The 16,996-nt window shown below is 37.4% G+C and overlaps 1 protein-coding gene across 2 annotated transcripts in view; it reads left to right on the top strand.

Moving 5' to 3' along the window:
- Positions 1–8,976, top strand: part of LOC100551319 (neuroserpin) — a 38,691-nt gene extending 29,715 nt beyond the window's left edge. For both annotated transcript variants that reach the window (XM_003209221.3, XM_010716961.3), the window contains exons 6-9: positions 379–476; positions 6,062–6,148; positions 7,316–7,405; positions 8,679–8,976. In XM_003209221.3, the coding sequence (XP_003209269.1) occupies positions 379–476; positions 6,062–6,148; positions 7,316–7,405; positions 8,679–8,755 (352 nt within the window). In that variant the 3' untranslated portion in view covers positions 8,756–8,976. The remainder of the gene's footprint in view (positions 1–378; positions 477–6,061; positions 6,149–7,315; positions 7,406–8,678) is intronic.
- The last annotated feature ends 8,020 nt before the right edge of the window (positions 8,977–16,996 follow it).

The following is a 16,996-nucleotide window of genomic DNA, read 5'->3' as shown; positions in this document are numbered from 1 at the left end:
TGGAATAGATATGTCATTATGAATGTGGTTTGTATAAGTGAGGAAGAGTCGCTTGACTTTAACCCAGTTATCTTTTGATGTTCACATTACCCTTTTTCAAGCTGCCAAGGTTTATACATGCAGAGTTACAGTCACGGTTTGTACATAATACTATCAGCCTTTAATTTCTTCTGCATAAGAAAACATTTCAGCTTCAGAAAATAAAAATGCTTACACTAATTAGTTTACGGGAAGTGTTGCTATGCAATACAGCTATTACTGAAGCTCTTATTTCACACTGTTTCAATATTTCAGTTGTCATTGCTACGAGAAATTTTAATGCTCTAATAAGAACTGCTTACATTTGTTGGTTTTTTGCATTTTTCTTTCATTTTTCAGGTTCACAGTAGAGCAAGAAATTGATCTGAAAGATGTATTGAAAGGTCTCGGAATTACGGAAGTGTTCAGCCATAGTGCTGACCTCACTGCGATGTCTGGTAAGAGGGGATGAGTGCTGAAATCATCTACTTCAGGATAACCAATAAGATCTCCAATCTGTTTTCATTTAAAAAATGAAACCTAGCAAACTTCAGATCTTCTGGGATGTTCTGTGTGATGCAGGGTTGTTCTCTATAGGAGCATCTGAGGTGATTGAGCGATCGATTGGAGTGGGAGTGTTTTTGATCTGGGAGAACTTATCCTGAGATATAAGACTGGATCTTGTGAATCTGCATCTTGCACATTTTTATTAGAGCAATGTGGGGTTTTGGTGCCTTAACAGCAAGTGAAGTCTATGCACCATGGTAGTTATCTTTCTCCAAAGGCTATTTCTTCATGGAATTAAGGGTCTTAATTACTTGTAGGATTGGTTATCCCCCCAGATACCTTCTGTATATAAGTGTAATAGGAAAGAGTTCTGAGATGGAAGAATGCATGCTGCTTGTCTATTTCATTGCACTGTGAACAGTTTCATTGAAATATCTGCTTTCTACCTGAAGCATTAGATATTTAAGCTTTTAATACTTTCTGAAATATATAGAAGTGTCACAAAAGGTAGCTGTGTTGCTGTTGCTCGAGTTGTTGTGTGTAAGAAAAGCCCTCTTATGAGCAGTATATTTAGCATGGTCTGTCTAGACCTGTGGTGTGACAGACCGGGATATTTTCTATCTGGAAACATGTTACCAGTGTGGGATGAGTGATGTTCTTGTAATTTATGCTTGCTTATATATGCTCTGTGGGTTACTGTCTAAGCAGCCAGAGATTTGCATAGCTGATGGGAAGTAACTCCTAATTGTCTGTTCCTGGAAGCAATCATGCTGGTGTATCTTGTTCAAGGGAGTAGTAATGAAGTAAGAAATTTGCAGTTGATGCATTTGGAATTACATGCTTTTCATTTTTGCAAGTTAGAAACATTGTTCATAGGATATATGTAGCCTATTCTGCTCTTTTCCTGCTTTTTCCTTTTCCTGTGAAATTGTAAGGAAAGCTGGAATTAGCTAATGTGAAAAGAATTTACATAAATGAATAATGCTTTGTAAGTAAACTTTCTGAAGAAAAATATTTCCAATTTCTCTACTGCTCCAAAAGAAAAATAAGCTTTACAATAACTTCTCTATGTACAGAAAACTATTTGCTTGAGGAGAAATACCAGGGAGAATGGTAAATGCACAGGGCAGGTTGAACTCCAAAGTAGCATTTGGTTCTTATTTCATTGTATCTTAAGTATGCCTAAATATTGGTGAGTAATTCTGTAGTTGAGATTAGCAGGAAGATTGGAACTTGGTTGTTTGAAGTTTTGTATTGTTGACAATTGTACTGCATAAAATCAAAATGTCATGTTTTGCATGAGTGAGTTAATTCTGCCATTTAAAGAAAAGCTTGTTTTTAAAATATAAAGTGGTGTATATGGAAAACTCAATAGTTTTACTGTCGCATTCTGTTTTCTTTTAAGAGAGCATTTGTTGCCAGAAGCAGGTATTTCATAAATTAAGAATAAGAAAATATTATTCAAGTCCTATCTTCAGTGAAAAACACTATTCATGCTATGGAGATGATATTTCAGGTAATTAAAATGCAGATTTTTTCCTGCTTCTAATTTTTACCTCATAAAATGAGGAGAGAAGAAGGAACAAAAAAAAAAGGGATATTAAGAACTTGCTTTTGCAAATAGCTGAATAGTGTGTCAAGTAACAAAGAAGCTGAGGCTGTTAGTTTACATGCAGCTCAGTGTTTAGTGCTTTGGAAAATTTGCTTTTTTTTATGAAAACCTAAGTGCACATATTTGAATGAGAACTACTAATTTTAGGGAGAAAATAAGGAGACTTTAAACAACAATTTCTCAAATAATTCTCTTCCCCTTCTCCTGTTGCTGTTGTCTTTGGATCGTTGTCAAGACGTCTGATTTCAACAGCCCTAATCTTGTAATCAGATCAAGGCACAGATTGTTGACTTCAGTGAAATTCTGTGAGTTTAGTGAAATTCTGTGAGTTCAGTGGATACAAATGAAATTGGAGGATTACAGAATTTTCCATGCTTAGTTCTTTACTTTTTATACGCAAATGGAAAAATGGATCTGGATGAGTCAGGTTTACCTCTCAGGATGCCTGGATTGTGAACAACCACAGATTAAGTATTCATCTAGATGCTTGCTTTAGAGGTAGCCTTCTTGTAGAAATTGTCAATTTGTGCAGTTAAATAGGAGGATGTTACTGTTTGACTACCTGGTTGTGAGTATTTGACTCACTTTCAGGAAAAAAAAAAACTTGAACAGATGTTATTTCTATCTCTGATTCTATCTTGTGGTCATAATATCCAAAGTTGAAACATAGTAAGAAACAAATTTTGAAAGCATTTCCAATGCTTGAGATTTTATAACTTACCCAGACTTGCAGTTTGAGTATCTTGACACTAAGAATTTCAGCAAATTTCAGACTGCTGTGCTAAAGGTCAACTTCTCTTTCAAATGTTTGTAATATTTTTTGCTGTTGTAGAATACCTTAACTTGCAATTGCTTTTAAGCTCAAGGTGACCTACGTTTCAGTGAGCTGTGAAGTGTTCTTAATGACTGATTTCACAATATTAAGTGATTGGAAGAGCACCATCTCAGTAAATAGTTCTTCAGTCTTGACTGAGGTAAATGTAATTTTTCTGGGGCATCCTAAGCTAGGAAAGCCAATAAACCTGCATGCTTTTCTTTAAAATGAGACTTGCAGAGCAACCATTTGGCAGCTTTGAGTAGGAGTTTGCAAGCATATGGAGTGTAGTGACATGAAATGTGATGCTAACAGAGTAAAGTACATGAGAAATAAGCCTCAGATCACACCTAGGTATTAATGGCTATCTAGGCAAGGATCTTGCAGAAAGCCTAAACCCTGCGATGCCAAATCTTCATGGGGATTGTATGAGTAATAGTTAAGAGAACACATTCCCTACAGAGCCTTGTTTCAGTGAAGCTAATAGAAAGAACGACATGATAGGAAATGCTCAGGTAAGCTTCATCTCTTCCTCTTTTGAAAGGAAAGACATGTTGTGTAGATACTGAACTTATTCAGCCACTTGACCACAAAACCACAAAACACAGCGAAGAGATTTTCACCTAGTGTTGTCCCTGCTCCCCATATGGAAACAAACTCAAGGAGGGGTGTGATAGCAGCAGTATAAGACAAATAGTCTAGAAGAAACAAGCTGGTTTGTGAAATTGTTATTTTCACCGTCCAAGGACAAATATATCTGAGTGAAAGGCAATGAATTGGAACCAGATAAAGGTGCTCTTATGGAAAACTTAACCACAGACATTTGGATATAGTTTGAGGTTATGAGATTGGGATTGAAAAAAAAAATGGCTTCAGCACAATTAACTGTCCACACTACATTGACTAAAGACTACTTATAACTTCTGTGGATCAGGAACTTGGTTTAGAACATAAGGTATGTGCTGAAAGAGAGGATGTTTTACTCTTGGGAGTAAGTTACACTGTAGTTTTCATCTGTGAGAATTATTTTGTACTGAATAAACACTAATAATGAAACTGGAGATATTTATCTGTTCTCTAGCGGTGCACTTCTTGTATTCTGGTTCTAAGTATAGAAAATACATTGTTGACAGGAATACATTTACAACCTATCTCATTTTTATAGCTGATGGTAAACGTTAGTAATATTTGTGTTGGCTGAGTTAGGGCCCAATTTCATAATAGTCAGTAAGCTCATTAGATGGAGACTGATCTTTTAAGGAGCTGAGTGTTCTGGCTGGAAATATACTCCAGAGTAACATAATGCCATGCTATGCAGAATCGAACATACAAGATTAAAATAGAGAATATTGCTGTGTGTATTACAGGTCACAGGAACAGGGTGAAGTACTGTGATCCTAATCATGCCTTTTGAATCATGGTTTTTTAAGTGGAAAGTTTTATTATTAAATATTAAATTGTGTTTAAGAAAAGAAGCTCTGAAACAGCATTTTTCTGTGAAGGTTGCAGAGTTCTTGTTTTCTTCTGTTATGTCATATTTAACTCAAATGCTCAATAGAGCTTTGAAATGTTCTCAAGCAAAAATAGCAAAACACAGCTACCCTAGAATAAAGAAATGTGCTGAATTGACCAATAAACTTACCAGGAACCCTGATAACCTGATGTGTTTACAAAGTCAGCACATGTGATGCTAGGCATGCAATTGGGATTAGCTTTTCTGGCTGCTGTTATCTTCTGTACACTATCACTTCTGTAAATGATCTTGTATGTCCTAGGTTTGTAGCAAAGTACTTCTTGGAAACATGAGCCTTAATGCGTTTGTAAGAATGAGAGCTTTGCAGGATGACCATTTAACACTTGATTATATTGTTTATCTAGCTATTTTTAATAGACAACACTCAGGGTTTAAAAGTGCTGTCAATGTTGTGTTTTCTGGTGGTGTTTTGTTAATTTTTGTGAGGGATGCAAAAGCTGTGGGAACTGTGCTTTGTTTTCAAGATATATAGATTCTGCATGTCCCACGTTCAAAGACAACAGTGGAAATTGTCTTAGCTCTCAAAGTAGCATTGCTGAAAGCTTGGCTCTGATGCCTAGGATTTCTAGTATTTAGCAGTCTGTTATGGTTGGTTCCAAAGGTAATCATTCAGGGCTTCTGGTGAGATTTAAGGTCAGCAGAGAAACTGAGATCTAGTTTGGTTCTGAGTGCATGTAGCAGTAGTGAGATCTGGAGAAAGGCATCTTAAACTGCTGTCTCTTGTGGATTTGGTTTGTTAGTGTCAGAACTGCTGGCTGCACTTGTGGATAACAATTTTTAAAAAATCCTAAGCTTTCCTTCCTTACTCAGCCTTCAGCTGTAGTTTTGCATTGAACAGTTTGTTAAGGTTCAGAAATGCAAAAAAGCATAGCTGTCTCAGTGGGGTGATTAGATTTTCATGGGTAACTTCCTGTTGAGAGCTTTTATTCCTCTCTAACTGTTGTGCTCTGTCATTACTGTGCATTTTATGCAGGTACAATAAATGTGTATATAATCCTCATTATGTCTTACTGATGAAACTTAGTCCAACTGATTAAGTGATGTTATGTATTGCTTCCTGCAAGGTGCTGACTACTCCAGTAGGTCTGATCAAGGTCTGATCGTTTAGATGAAGAAAAATAGTGGAGCATTCGCTCACTTAAACAAGCATAGGCTTGCAGCTAAATTAGAAAACAAGGGAAGAAAAATGGAAAACAAGACTGAAAATAACTCGGTTCTGTGATGATTTTTATTGCAGTAAATGCGTTTAAAAGAAACTGAAGGTAGATAATGGCTACTATACTGATGCTCTAGATAGTGCTATGCCATTCTAATGCATATTGTGTGTGTGTGTGTGTGTGTGTATATATATATATATATAAATAAAGAAAAGCAGTACAATCTTGAACGTGGTAACTGGTGCTGTTAGAGGCACTGGCTGAACATACTTTGTGTCAGTCCTATGCACAAAGCTCTTATTTTTTCTGGTGTGATATAGAAGGTAGATAATAGTGCTAAGGTGTTTGGCTGTTTTCTTACATTTTTCACTCTTACTGTAGAATTGCTTGAAATAGGTATTTTTTTCTTTCCTCTCCAGATAACAAAGAACTCTACCTTGCAAAGGCATTTCATAAGGCTTTCCTAGAAGTTAATGAGGAAGGATCAGAAGCTGCTGCTGCCTCAGGTACCTAACTGAAAAGCAGAATGAAATCAAATGTTGTTCTATGTTAATTAACATTTTAACTGTTTTGCTGAAATACCAGGAAGTTAAACAGTATGTAGTGTCAAGGCAACACAACTAAACCGGATTTCTGAACAGAATTAGGGAAAACTTTTGTAACACTTATACATGATGTGTTTCAGTTTTGAGGGTCCTGTGGAAAGTCTTCCATATTTTGCTTCTGAATGTCAGGCAGGTGCGAACTGTTTGCTCTTCATACAACTTAAGCACTCCTCATTTTGATATACTAATGAAAAACGGTTGAAAGCATTTGATCCAGAACAGTTAAGACAGAGTCGCTGCAGTTGCATTTTAACAAGCTCATTTAGAGAAGCAAGATTGGAAGTGATAAATGGAAAAACCTAAGTTGCCAGTACTGATGTTAGTTGATTTACCTGGTTATCGCATGCTTTTCCTGAAATTAAGTTGTTTTTTATAATCAGCTGATTTCTGCTTGTACTGGGGGAGAAGATAAATGACTTCCTTGCTCATAAATACCAGTAACTAGCTTAGGTTGTAACATTAACATGGACAGGGATCGCTGGCATGCATGAGTTTTTATTGTCAGTGCAGTGAAACTGTAAAACTAAATGAAACTCTGGGAAACAATGCCCTGGAGAAATCCATGTCTTGCCAAACAAAAATAATGAAGAGCCAAATCCTACCTGACTCCCATTTAATTTTACCCTTTCCCTCTGCTTTTTTGAAGACTGAAGCAAAGCTGAAAGCTGCAACATCAGCCCATTTAATTGTTGCATTCTCTGTATCTGTTAAGAGTTATCTTTTCTATCAATTATCAGCTTGAAGCTGTTAGAGGAGGCCAGTAGTATGTCCAACATAGTACATTTGATTTTTACAGGGAAGCACAGTTAATAATTCCTTTTAAGTCTCTTCATTTTAGAAATTGCTTCCTCAGCCTGGGAAATTGTATCACTCCATTTTTAATTGTTCTATTTTTAATTATTCTTTAAGGATAAACGTGCCATTACTCTGAAGGTCTCCTTTATTTTTGGTTAGATTGTTTGTGCTATTTCTTGGTTATATTAAGTGCTCATGAGTTGCAATGATGTTTCATTAAGAGCAGAAGAGAATGTGTAGTAATACTTAAGTTTCCTGTTCTTTATCCCACAGGTATGATTGCCATTAGCAGAATGGCAGTACTGTATCCCCAGGTTATAGTTGATCATCCTTTTTTCTTCCTGGTCAGAAACAGAAGAACAGGTGAGACTTTCACTCCTCCACACTTTGCACAGTGCCTTGTTTGGGTATGAAAGAAAATTGCGTATTTTTGACAAATGCTCTGGTGTTATAAACTTTCTTTGATTTGTCTTGAAATAAAAAAATTGAAAGGCTGGTCCTTTCTGTGTCCCCCTAGTGTTTCTTCACGAAAGACACAGAAATCTGATGTAATCCTGAATAGTACTCATTCCTTGATTAAAAACCATGAAGGAAAACCTAACCCTTTTCATCAAAATGTATTGTTCTCCCCAGAATGACCATTATTATTGTACTCCATAAGTACTTGGCACTTGTTTTGAGACCAATAAGCTGTGTTCCCAGTACCAAGTAATTTGAATAATGGACAGATATTAGTTAGAATTCTCTTGTACTCCTGAAGTGTTCTGTGGCAGGCAAGAGATGAGAATAGCACTTGCAAAATGGGCAATGATTAAGTAATTCCTTAGTTTCGTATTTATCTTAATGATGTGGATGTGTCTGGGATGCAAAACATACAGCCACAAACTATCAGATGTCTGTGCTCAAGCATCTTAACTGTTCTATAGTGAAAGAAAAGTGTAATGGCTACCCTTATTCACTAGAATATTTGCAGTGCTTGTGATTGGTCACTACTTTTAAATTGGTTTAGAGGTATGTAAGCATGAAAGCTATAAATGGTGAGTAAATAGCTGAGAAGTATTTGTATAGAGAATTCTTATTGTGGGTTGCACGGTGTGGAATAAATAATGATGTCTAGTAAAAGTCTTAGTATGGTGGGTTTTTTTCTCACTTGTAATTCTGTGAGGAATGTTATTCACCAGTTCAGGTGTGAAGGGTGTGAAGTGGTTGAGAAAGTCTGGTTCATTTAATGTCTGATTGTAGCTAGGCTAGCTTCATGCTTAGAATCCCCTCCAGTCTAGAGAGATCTGACTCTACATCAGTGGCAATATTTCCATGAATCTTCACCAGAACTGTTGGAATTTCAAGTGAACTTCTGTTTTGATTTGTGGTGGGTTTTGAATCAAGGCTTTAGAATAAACTGAAGGGTACTGAAATGCAGACAGTGTCCACTGTTCTTGTCTGTGTACTGTATCACTTCTGAATACAAAGAAGTCCTTATTCTCTAGTGTTATTGATCCATACAGTTTCATGAGTACCAAATTGTAACACAAATTGCTATGAAAATTCTTCTCCACATGGTCAAGAACTCAATATTCATCATTGTTTAACTTCAGCTTTTTGTGTTGATATCTTCCCTTCCTCCCTTTTGTCACAGGTACTGTGTTATTCATGGGGAGGGTGATGCACCCTGAAGCAATGAATACAAGTGGCCATGACTTTGAAGAGCTTTAACTACTGCCAGCTACCAAAATGAGGGGAAAAAAGCACATCATGTTTGAAGTTAATATATTTAAGGTTTGCTGTGTTCCTCCCCCCCCAAGATATTGTTTAAAATGCTTTCAGATCTATGTGCAAGTCAGTTTCCAGAGGGAAAGTTCACAGTATTAAAATAATGGTTCTGTTTTTGTTATTGTGATTGCTGTGTCCTTGAAATAAAATTGTGTATATGTCAACAACTGTTTCTTGTTTAGTGAATTGTAAAGTAAAAAAAAAAAAATCTTGCAAATCCATAATTCCTGAATTGTTTACAGTGCAGAGACTTAGTGGATCGATGAGACAGGAGCACAATGTGTTCAGCTCTGAGTAATCAAATGACAAACCATCTTGATTTATAGTTGAACTACATCTGGAAAATGTAATCTTGTAATAGTAAGCAGACTGCAGCGTGCTGTCTCAAAGTTAATGGAAGAATCTAAACCTAATGGATTCTATCTGAGAACTGTGAGAGACTGTGTAAACTCCAACATGTGGTTCTAAAATGCTGCTTTTATGAATGCTCCTGCATGCAACTCCGCGATTCACCTTCCGTAAGTGTTGATACCAATAAAATTTGATCGCATGAATATTTCAAGCCAGTCAGTGTAGAATAGCTGTGTATGTCCAAATTAAAATAGTTGAACAGTCACACTGTGTGAACATTTTTCTCCCCGAAAGTAGTTGGTATAATTTAACGTGGGCTTTACAGTATCTCACTTTGGTGATTTAGAAAGATCTTAAAATAAAATACAGAAAATGTTTCTTTTCTTAATTTTAAGTGTCTGAAGATGTTTAGTTTGCAGGTGCCTGAAGGACCAACATAATCCTGTTTGTTCCCTAAGTTTTCACTGAGTGTTGACAGACAGGAGAATGACTTACATCACAAGTAAATGTTACCTTGTGAACTAATTGTGATTTCCGTTTTCAAGTTATCACCAGGCAGGCATATAATTTTGTCCCTCGCTGTGCAAAACAAGAGACGAACAGAGGTTCTTAAAAAGCTAAGAGAATAGGAAAAAAGGGTGAAAGGAGCTCTTTAGAAACAGATCATAAATACAGACTTCTAGGTAAGTGGGACTTCAGTCAATAGAAGTGTTGTCTTTTACATTTCATGGGAGTGTATACATTGGCTAATCATAACTTTTACTAAAGGGATTCTCTGGTTTGTGTTCAGTTCAAAACAAGCTAGATACTGCTAACAAAGCTATTCATGCGAGGAGAACTTGCCAGATTTGACACATTGTTCATTTTTTTTTATCCTGCTGGTGCAAATCTTATAGGACAGGCTACAAAGTGATGAATGATCTCCATGGAGGCTGGTTAAACTGCCTCAGAGAAAGGGCATTTGAGCACGTATCAAGCCTTGCCTCCTGGAACTGTTCTGAGCTATAGTGCAGAGGAAAAATGAAGCTCCTTAGCAGTACTTCAGGTACTTTGTTGATTCCTATTACCCATAGTATATATTAGTCTTGGTTCTGAGATGTTTTGTATTGAAATTTAAATTGTAATCTTAATACTGTACAGTTGAAAAATATATATTTTGTTTGGCATTCCCTTTGCCTCCAGAGCAGGAGCAGGACTAATTTTAGCAAAATGGAGGACTGGCCTCAGAGTAGGTGAATCCAGCTCCTTTGACAGTTACAGAAGGGCTGGTTGTACATGTTAAGGTGACTTACAGAGAACCACTTAATGCATTGAAAAGTAACTGGTATGCCAAGGATACATTTTTGACCTTATCAGAAGCCCAAGTTTCATGCTGTTACACACTTCGTAGCCAATTTTTGAGGTGCTTATTGAAGCACCTCGTTATTGTAGAGGAATTTATTGTAGAAAGATGAGAGAAAAGCAGGTAACTTTCAGTTAGGCTTATTCCTAGTTCACTGAAAGTTCTTCCTGGCCCATTTCATTGTCTTTACACCAGTTTCTTGCAGTGTAGACGCTCCTTAATGAGGGAAAGACTTTGAAGATAGACTTGAACTAAAGCTGTGGAATTATGGAAGGACAACTGCCAGTCAGAAGGATATCAGGCAAGTGCACATAGAGCCCTAGCAGTTATGTACTAATTGGAATGAGGCAGTCTCCTATGCCAAGTCTGAGTCTGCGAATTGCCTCAATGGGCATATCAGAAAGCAATCAGTAACAGAAGTGCAAACACTAGCTATTTCATTTCATATTTGCCTTGTTCTAGCAAAGTAGTTATTTCCTGTTTTTGAAAATAAATGTTTTCTGGTATATGAATGGGTTTATTACCAATTATGATGTTTGCTGTATACCACAAAGAAGGCAGCTCTCTGACAATACTGATTTTCATTGGTACCTTAAGTGTTGTTACCACTTTATCAAGATACATCTTCCATTGTGTATTTAGTCTAGATTTTGTATATTCTTTTCAGAAATGCTATTGCTTCTGAGACAAAACTAGCAACAATTCTTTTTGTCTTAGTGTTTTTATGGTAAGGGGAATTTGTTAGTGTCCCGTATGTGAGTTTAGGTGTGTAGTCTTTAAAAAAAAAAAAAACCTTGTTTTTGTGTTGGAGGCTATATCAAAATACATTCTGAAAGTCTATGGTTGTGCTGTGTAAGTGACCCATGATGTGTGTGTCTACTGCAACCCTGTGATGCAGACAGTTCAAGCACAAGATGATGAAGTTCCCTAATGTTGTCACCTCTCTGTCTTGCATTCATCTCCTGGAGTGCTGCTGGAAATGCTCTTGGGAGCTTCAGATGGAGAAAGTACTTGCCTTGCTAATCATTTTTGTAGCTGTGCTGTGACTTGAAGCTGGTTAACTAAAGTGATAAGGTTATTTAAATGTAGGATCTTGACCAGCAAACATTTTTTTTCTGGTTTAGAACTTCTTTCAAACAAAAGCTTGACATGACATGTTCTGCACAATGGAATTTTAATGTTCTTCCAAGAGCAAATTTTCACTGTCTATTCAGAATCTTGATTTGAATTACTTGTTTTTAAGTAATTAACCAAAACACACCCACCCACTACAGTTCATAGAAGAAAATGGAATGTTATTGAAAATGGCAAAATTGTTGCATAGGACATACATGCGTGTACTTCTTAATGGATGCAGTCAGCTCCTGGCTGTCATGTTTTTCCATTAGATGCAAGTGCTTTTCATTCAACTGCAGGTTTTGATATTCCAGTAAGAACTATGTTTTGCATTTTGAATGTGATTCACCCTACTGCAGTGTTACAGAAATACACAAGCATGAAACTGGACTTTTATGGGAATGAATGAAGTATGATATTTCTCAAGATCTTAGTGTTATACCAGAAATAGAAGAAGTTAGTCAACATTCTTATGGCTAATTCCTCAATGATGGCTGGAAGAAACCACAAGATGTCACTCTATCCTAAGAAGCCAAGAAGTACTTCCTTGTAGGGCAGTAATCCTAGGGGGGATATTGAGAAGCTGAGTGTCCTGAGTAAAAGCTGGTTGTATGTAGGTTTTGGAAAAAAAAAAAGAACAACCAAAGAAAAACCATGAGTTGTTTGTATGTTTGAGGACATAATTTGACACAGGTGTCTGAGATTAATTATTGGAGGTGTAACAATGTTCTGAATTCTTCACTGCTTCTTTATAACTGTTGGATTAAGTCCATTGTTTCTAGTCTTGGGATTCTTTTTCATAGAGCCATTGCGCAGATTCAAAATTTGAATTTAAGTAGACAGATGAAAGCAGAGAGTCCTTGGGAAGCAAAGGGATACTGGTGTTCAGCATTTTGGGCAGTAGCAAAACTCAACAGACACCAAGTCCTGTCAGTACGGGGAGCCCTGAAGAGGAGTCACAACCTTCATTTGAGGAGCTCCTTCATATGCTGCTTCTATATTACTTTGCTTGCATTTTCTAGATGCATCAATTTGTTAGTGGATTTATTTGTAGTGCCCTGAAAAGCTGCTTTAGGACAAGTTAATTTGGGCTCTCTTAGCCTTGATAACACCTGATTGAAATATGCTTCCTTCCATGAATAAGAAGAATAGAGATGACATTATGACAGTTCCCTGACAAGTGGCTTCAAAAAGCAGCAGAGAAGGCTATTTTTCAGAAAGACCATTAACCATCTGGCAGCTCATTTTCCATCCTCCTTCATTGCAAGCATAATTGAAAAGCATTTGAAGAAAAGACAGATCAAAGTCTGCTACTCCTATGTAATTTGTCCTGATGATTCAATAAACAAAGGTTTTCAAGTGGGGGGGATATGTTTTACTTTTTGTATCTCCTTCAGAGCTGTAAAGCTGAGCTTATTTAAATTAGCTTTTCAAAACTTGTTTTAAAATGAAACATGGAAGGTTATGCATTTTGCACGTATTCATATTTTCCAAAAATGTATGGAAGACAGCATATGCTAATAGATAGAGAGGGGAAGAATCAATGAGCGTTAGGCTTTTGTGTGAGGTGCTGTTGCAAGTATGATAGAAGTGTTGCTGGTGAATTATCCTGCTGTTGCCCTAACTGTGCACGTTTGTGAACTCAGTTTTCCCTAACAGCGATGGTAGAGGAGCATAAGATCGCATTCTTTGCTCCTTTCCCCATCTCAGGATTTATCTAGAACTTCATGGGTTACGTATTTGCTTCCTATGACTGTTGTGTAGGAAAGCACTTTCACAGATAAGATCCAAGATGCAGAAGTAGTGCCTGTTACGCCCCTGAAGCTGGTCCTCTTTTTGACTTACATTAAGGTCCTGGGCCTTAGCTCACCAGAGGGGACCTGATTTGAATGTGTTGAAGGCATGCAAACAACTAGACCGTATTCCTTCCCCTGGAGGGCAGGGAAAAGGGCATTGTGATTCGCACTACTTAGTTTTGCTGCAGTGCCTAACTGGATACTCCAGTCCTCTGCTGGGGAACACGTGGGACTCAGAACAGTTCTTTAGTCCTTCTGCTTGATTGTAGCCCAAGTGACTTATTCCATAGAAAATAATGTTTCTAGAGTACAGTATAATCCCCATGCAAAATGACCAGCAAGTGAAGTTGGTCCAATGCCTTAGGGCCTGGAAAGGAGCAGTCTGCCAGTCTGGCATGTGGATTAGGATCCTTACCCTTTTTAACTCTCACTGTATCTTTCGGAGCCTGAAAATGGGAGTGATACGATGCTGTAAATTGCAGATAATAAAGCAAGGAGACCAATATGCAGCTATCTACCGTGTCCCAAGCTATCATTCAACTCGCTGAATCACCTCTCTGGGCCTAAGTGTCAGTGGGTGTGTGGGTAGGAAAATCCAGTGAACAATCAAAGCATTAAAAAAGAAGTCAACAAATGTGAAGCATTTGAGAGTAGCAGCTCATTTTCCCTGAGCGATCTAACAATTTCCATAATCATAAAGAAATATTTAATTTTGTTTGCTTAAGCCATCCAGTGTTTTGCTGTGAGCATTAATCATCTGGTGTCACACAATAGCACACTAAATGTCACACATTGAATCATATCTTTTGTAACACCATTATGAATATTCTGGATATATTGCACAGCTGTAGAAAGAAGTGCTTCACGCATTGCTAGCTATAGAGCAAGCACAATCTCACTGCTTTGTTTTGCATTCAGTAGGTCTACACAACAGGAAAGGCAGCATGCAAAGTAAGGAAGAATACTGTTGAAGCTCAACTGTTGATCTTCCACAATGTGACTGCAAAAACTCAGGTATCTGAAAAGATTAAATAAAAAAAAAGTGCAATATGATGTTTGCCTGAAGCTGCAACAGCACCATATAATGTTTCCTGCTGACGACAGAACACTTCCCCCAGTGCAAGCCATGGAGAAAAGAAATTTCATATTACTCATCTGCTGGAATATAGTATAGAGTTAGCAGTGCAAGATGAAGTGGAGCAGCTGAAAGGTGAGTTTAGTTTATGTCTGAGATCAGTTCAGTGGCCAGGCAGCCCTGTGGCTGGGAAATTTACTGACGTAAAGTACTTTACTGGTACTGTTGTAGCTCTCCTTTAGATCAGCAACAGACTTAACTTTGCTGAAGTCAAAAGACCTGGATGGTTCTGAGTGGTGTGTGTATGTAGAGTAAATACACAGGAGGAAGAGTGAGGAAGTGAATCTAAACAAAAGTATAAATCTGCCTTCAGAGGTGATTCTGTATGAGAACAGCTAATGCAGAGAGAGGCAGCAGGTGAAGTCATCCTGTTTCAAACCAGAGCGTTGCCTTTACTGGACCCTGCTCAAAGCTAACCTCTTGGCTGCGAAGGCTAATGCACATAGATGGTGTGCTGCCCTTGTCAGTGATTGCAGACACATGCTCTGTGAAGTACTGCCGACAGACTTGATGTCAGAACTAGGGCAGAAAGACAGCATTAGGTGAAGTAAAGTCATCTTGTCTTTTGAATATGAGAGCTGAGAACACCATCTCTACTGAAGTCAGTAGGTCTGATTTGAATTTGACAATTGTATGTGTGTGCTTCATGGATGTAAAATACCTATTACTCAGAATTCTCCATTTGATGAGGCCAGCACTCACACTTACGTAGCAGCAGGTACAAATACATATCTGAAGGACAAAGCATTGTAAAAACAGTCCAAAGAATGCTGAAATGCCCTTAGTGCTGCTGAAAGGAGATCGTAGCATAGCCCTCAGGACATACATATTTTCCTTCCTTTCCAAATTTCATGCATCTTTGTGAAATCTTTATGACAACGTGATACAACAAATGTATTCTCTGACTTTTACCACAAGCACATTTTCATTAAGTTTCATTTCTTTTGGCAGGACATGTCAGTTTCTAGCTACATCTCCACGTTCTTCCTGTAAGAGAAGCGCTAAGGGAAATAATGCTTTTTCTCCTTGCTTCTATCACAAGGCTACCACTTTTTTCAAGCTGAAAGCAATTGGGAACAAATTATTTACATTTACTGTGAAAAGTTGCATGATTGATGCATTTTGAACAAAAATGGAAGGGTCTTCTCATAGTGCTTTACTCTTCTCTGTGATTGTAGGAGCTCTGTTTTCAGCTAGAAAACATCTTTATTATCCTTGCAGGCAGTGAATAACAAGGCTGTCAATTGAAGCACGTTTTTTTTTTTGACAATAAGATAGGGAAAGAATACAGATTAACAAGATCAGAGATATCAGGAACAAGTTCTGCCTGTACATACCCATTCAAAGGTCTTGGTTCTGTCTGTGGTGCCTGTGCCAGTTGTCTGAGTTTTAAACAACCAAATTATATGCGTCACTTAACTCCATTGCTTTGTGTGTTTTTCTGTTCTTTCCGTCTGTTCTTCACATATGTAGGGCTAGGTGGTTGTTTGCATTTTGTCCCCAAGCGGTAACATCAGTGAGAATTGTAGTGAAGAATATATTGCTAGCATTAAAACCAAAGAAAGAAGGGGTAGGTCTTTTGAAAGAGATTGGATATATGTTAAAGTACATTTACACTGGAATTCAGAGATATCTGTATAAGAATAGTTATACCATGTTCTCCTGTTTGTCTTTGCACTTTACTTATGAGTGTAAATGTGTATGTACATACACTCAAATGTGTGTATACGTATGCAGATACACATCTGTAAATACGCACGTACAATGGACTGGCTGTGCAGGTGGATTTCTGTAGTTCGTGCTTGCATCCACAGAACTAAACATATTCAGTATATGAATAAAACAGATGTTCATGGGAGGTAGGAATGTACTGGGAGGAAGGGAGGGAAAGGTGCAAAGTATTTCAGACAAAAGTCAGGCTGTGTAGTATGAACAGCTTGAGAACTGCTGGCACCGATGATGCCAGACTGAAGAAGTAAGATGTATTATGAGTAGTATTCCTATTCCATGCTTAAACAGATCATGTCTGTTTATCCTAAATATCTAGCATATGATAAAGCAAGTTTATTAAAGGAGTGCTTTAGTGACTCCGAAGTATTTCCTTATTACCTGATCTGTGTTTCAGGGAGATTGTGATGCATGAAGTGAAATGATTTTTTTATCTTAATTCAAATAATCAAGCAAACATACAAAACATACAAACATACAAAAAGAGCAATAAAAACCATAACTACTGAGCAATTGGCAGCAGTAACATAAATAAACACAATTTATGGCGATTTTATGGCATCTGCAATGAAGGAGGTTATGCAGGAGAATAACCAGAGACAGTGGTTAAAATGACTAAGTGCAAGAGGAAGCTTACAAGACTGCAACAGGAAATTGCTTATCGAAATTAATTTAGAATGGTTTTCATATGATTAAAATTATCTGATGAGACTCGT

Source organism: Meleagris gallopavo, chromosome 11 (assembly GCF_000146605.3).
Source record: "Meleagris gallopavo isolate NT-WF06-2002-E0010 breed Aviagen turkey brand Nicholas breeding stock chromosome 11, Turkey_5.1, whole genome shotgun sequence".
In the NCBI taxonomy this organism is placed as follows: domain Eukaryota; kingdom Metazoa; phylum Chordata; class Aves; order Galliformes; family Phasianidae; genus Meleagris; species Meleagris gallopavo.
The sequence above is the reverse complement of the archived record's forward strand: the minus strand, read 5'-3'. Positions and strand labels throughout refer to the sequence as shown.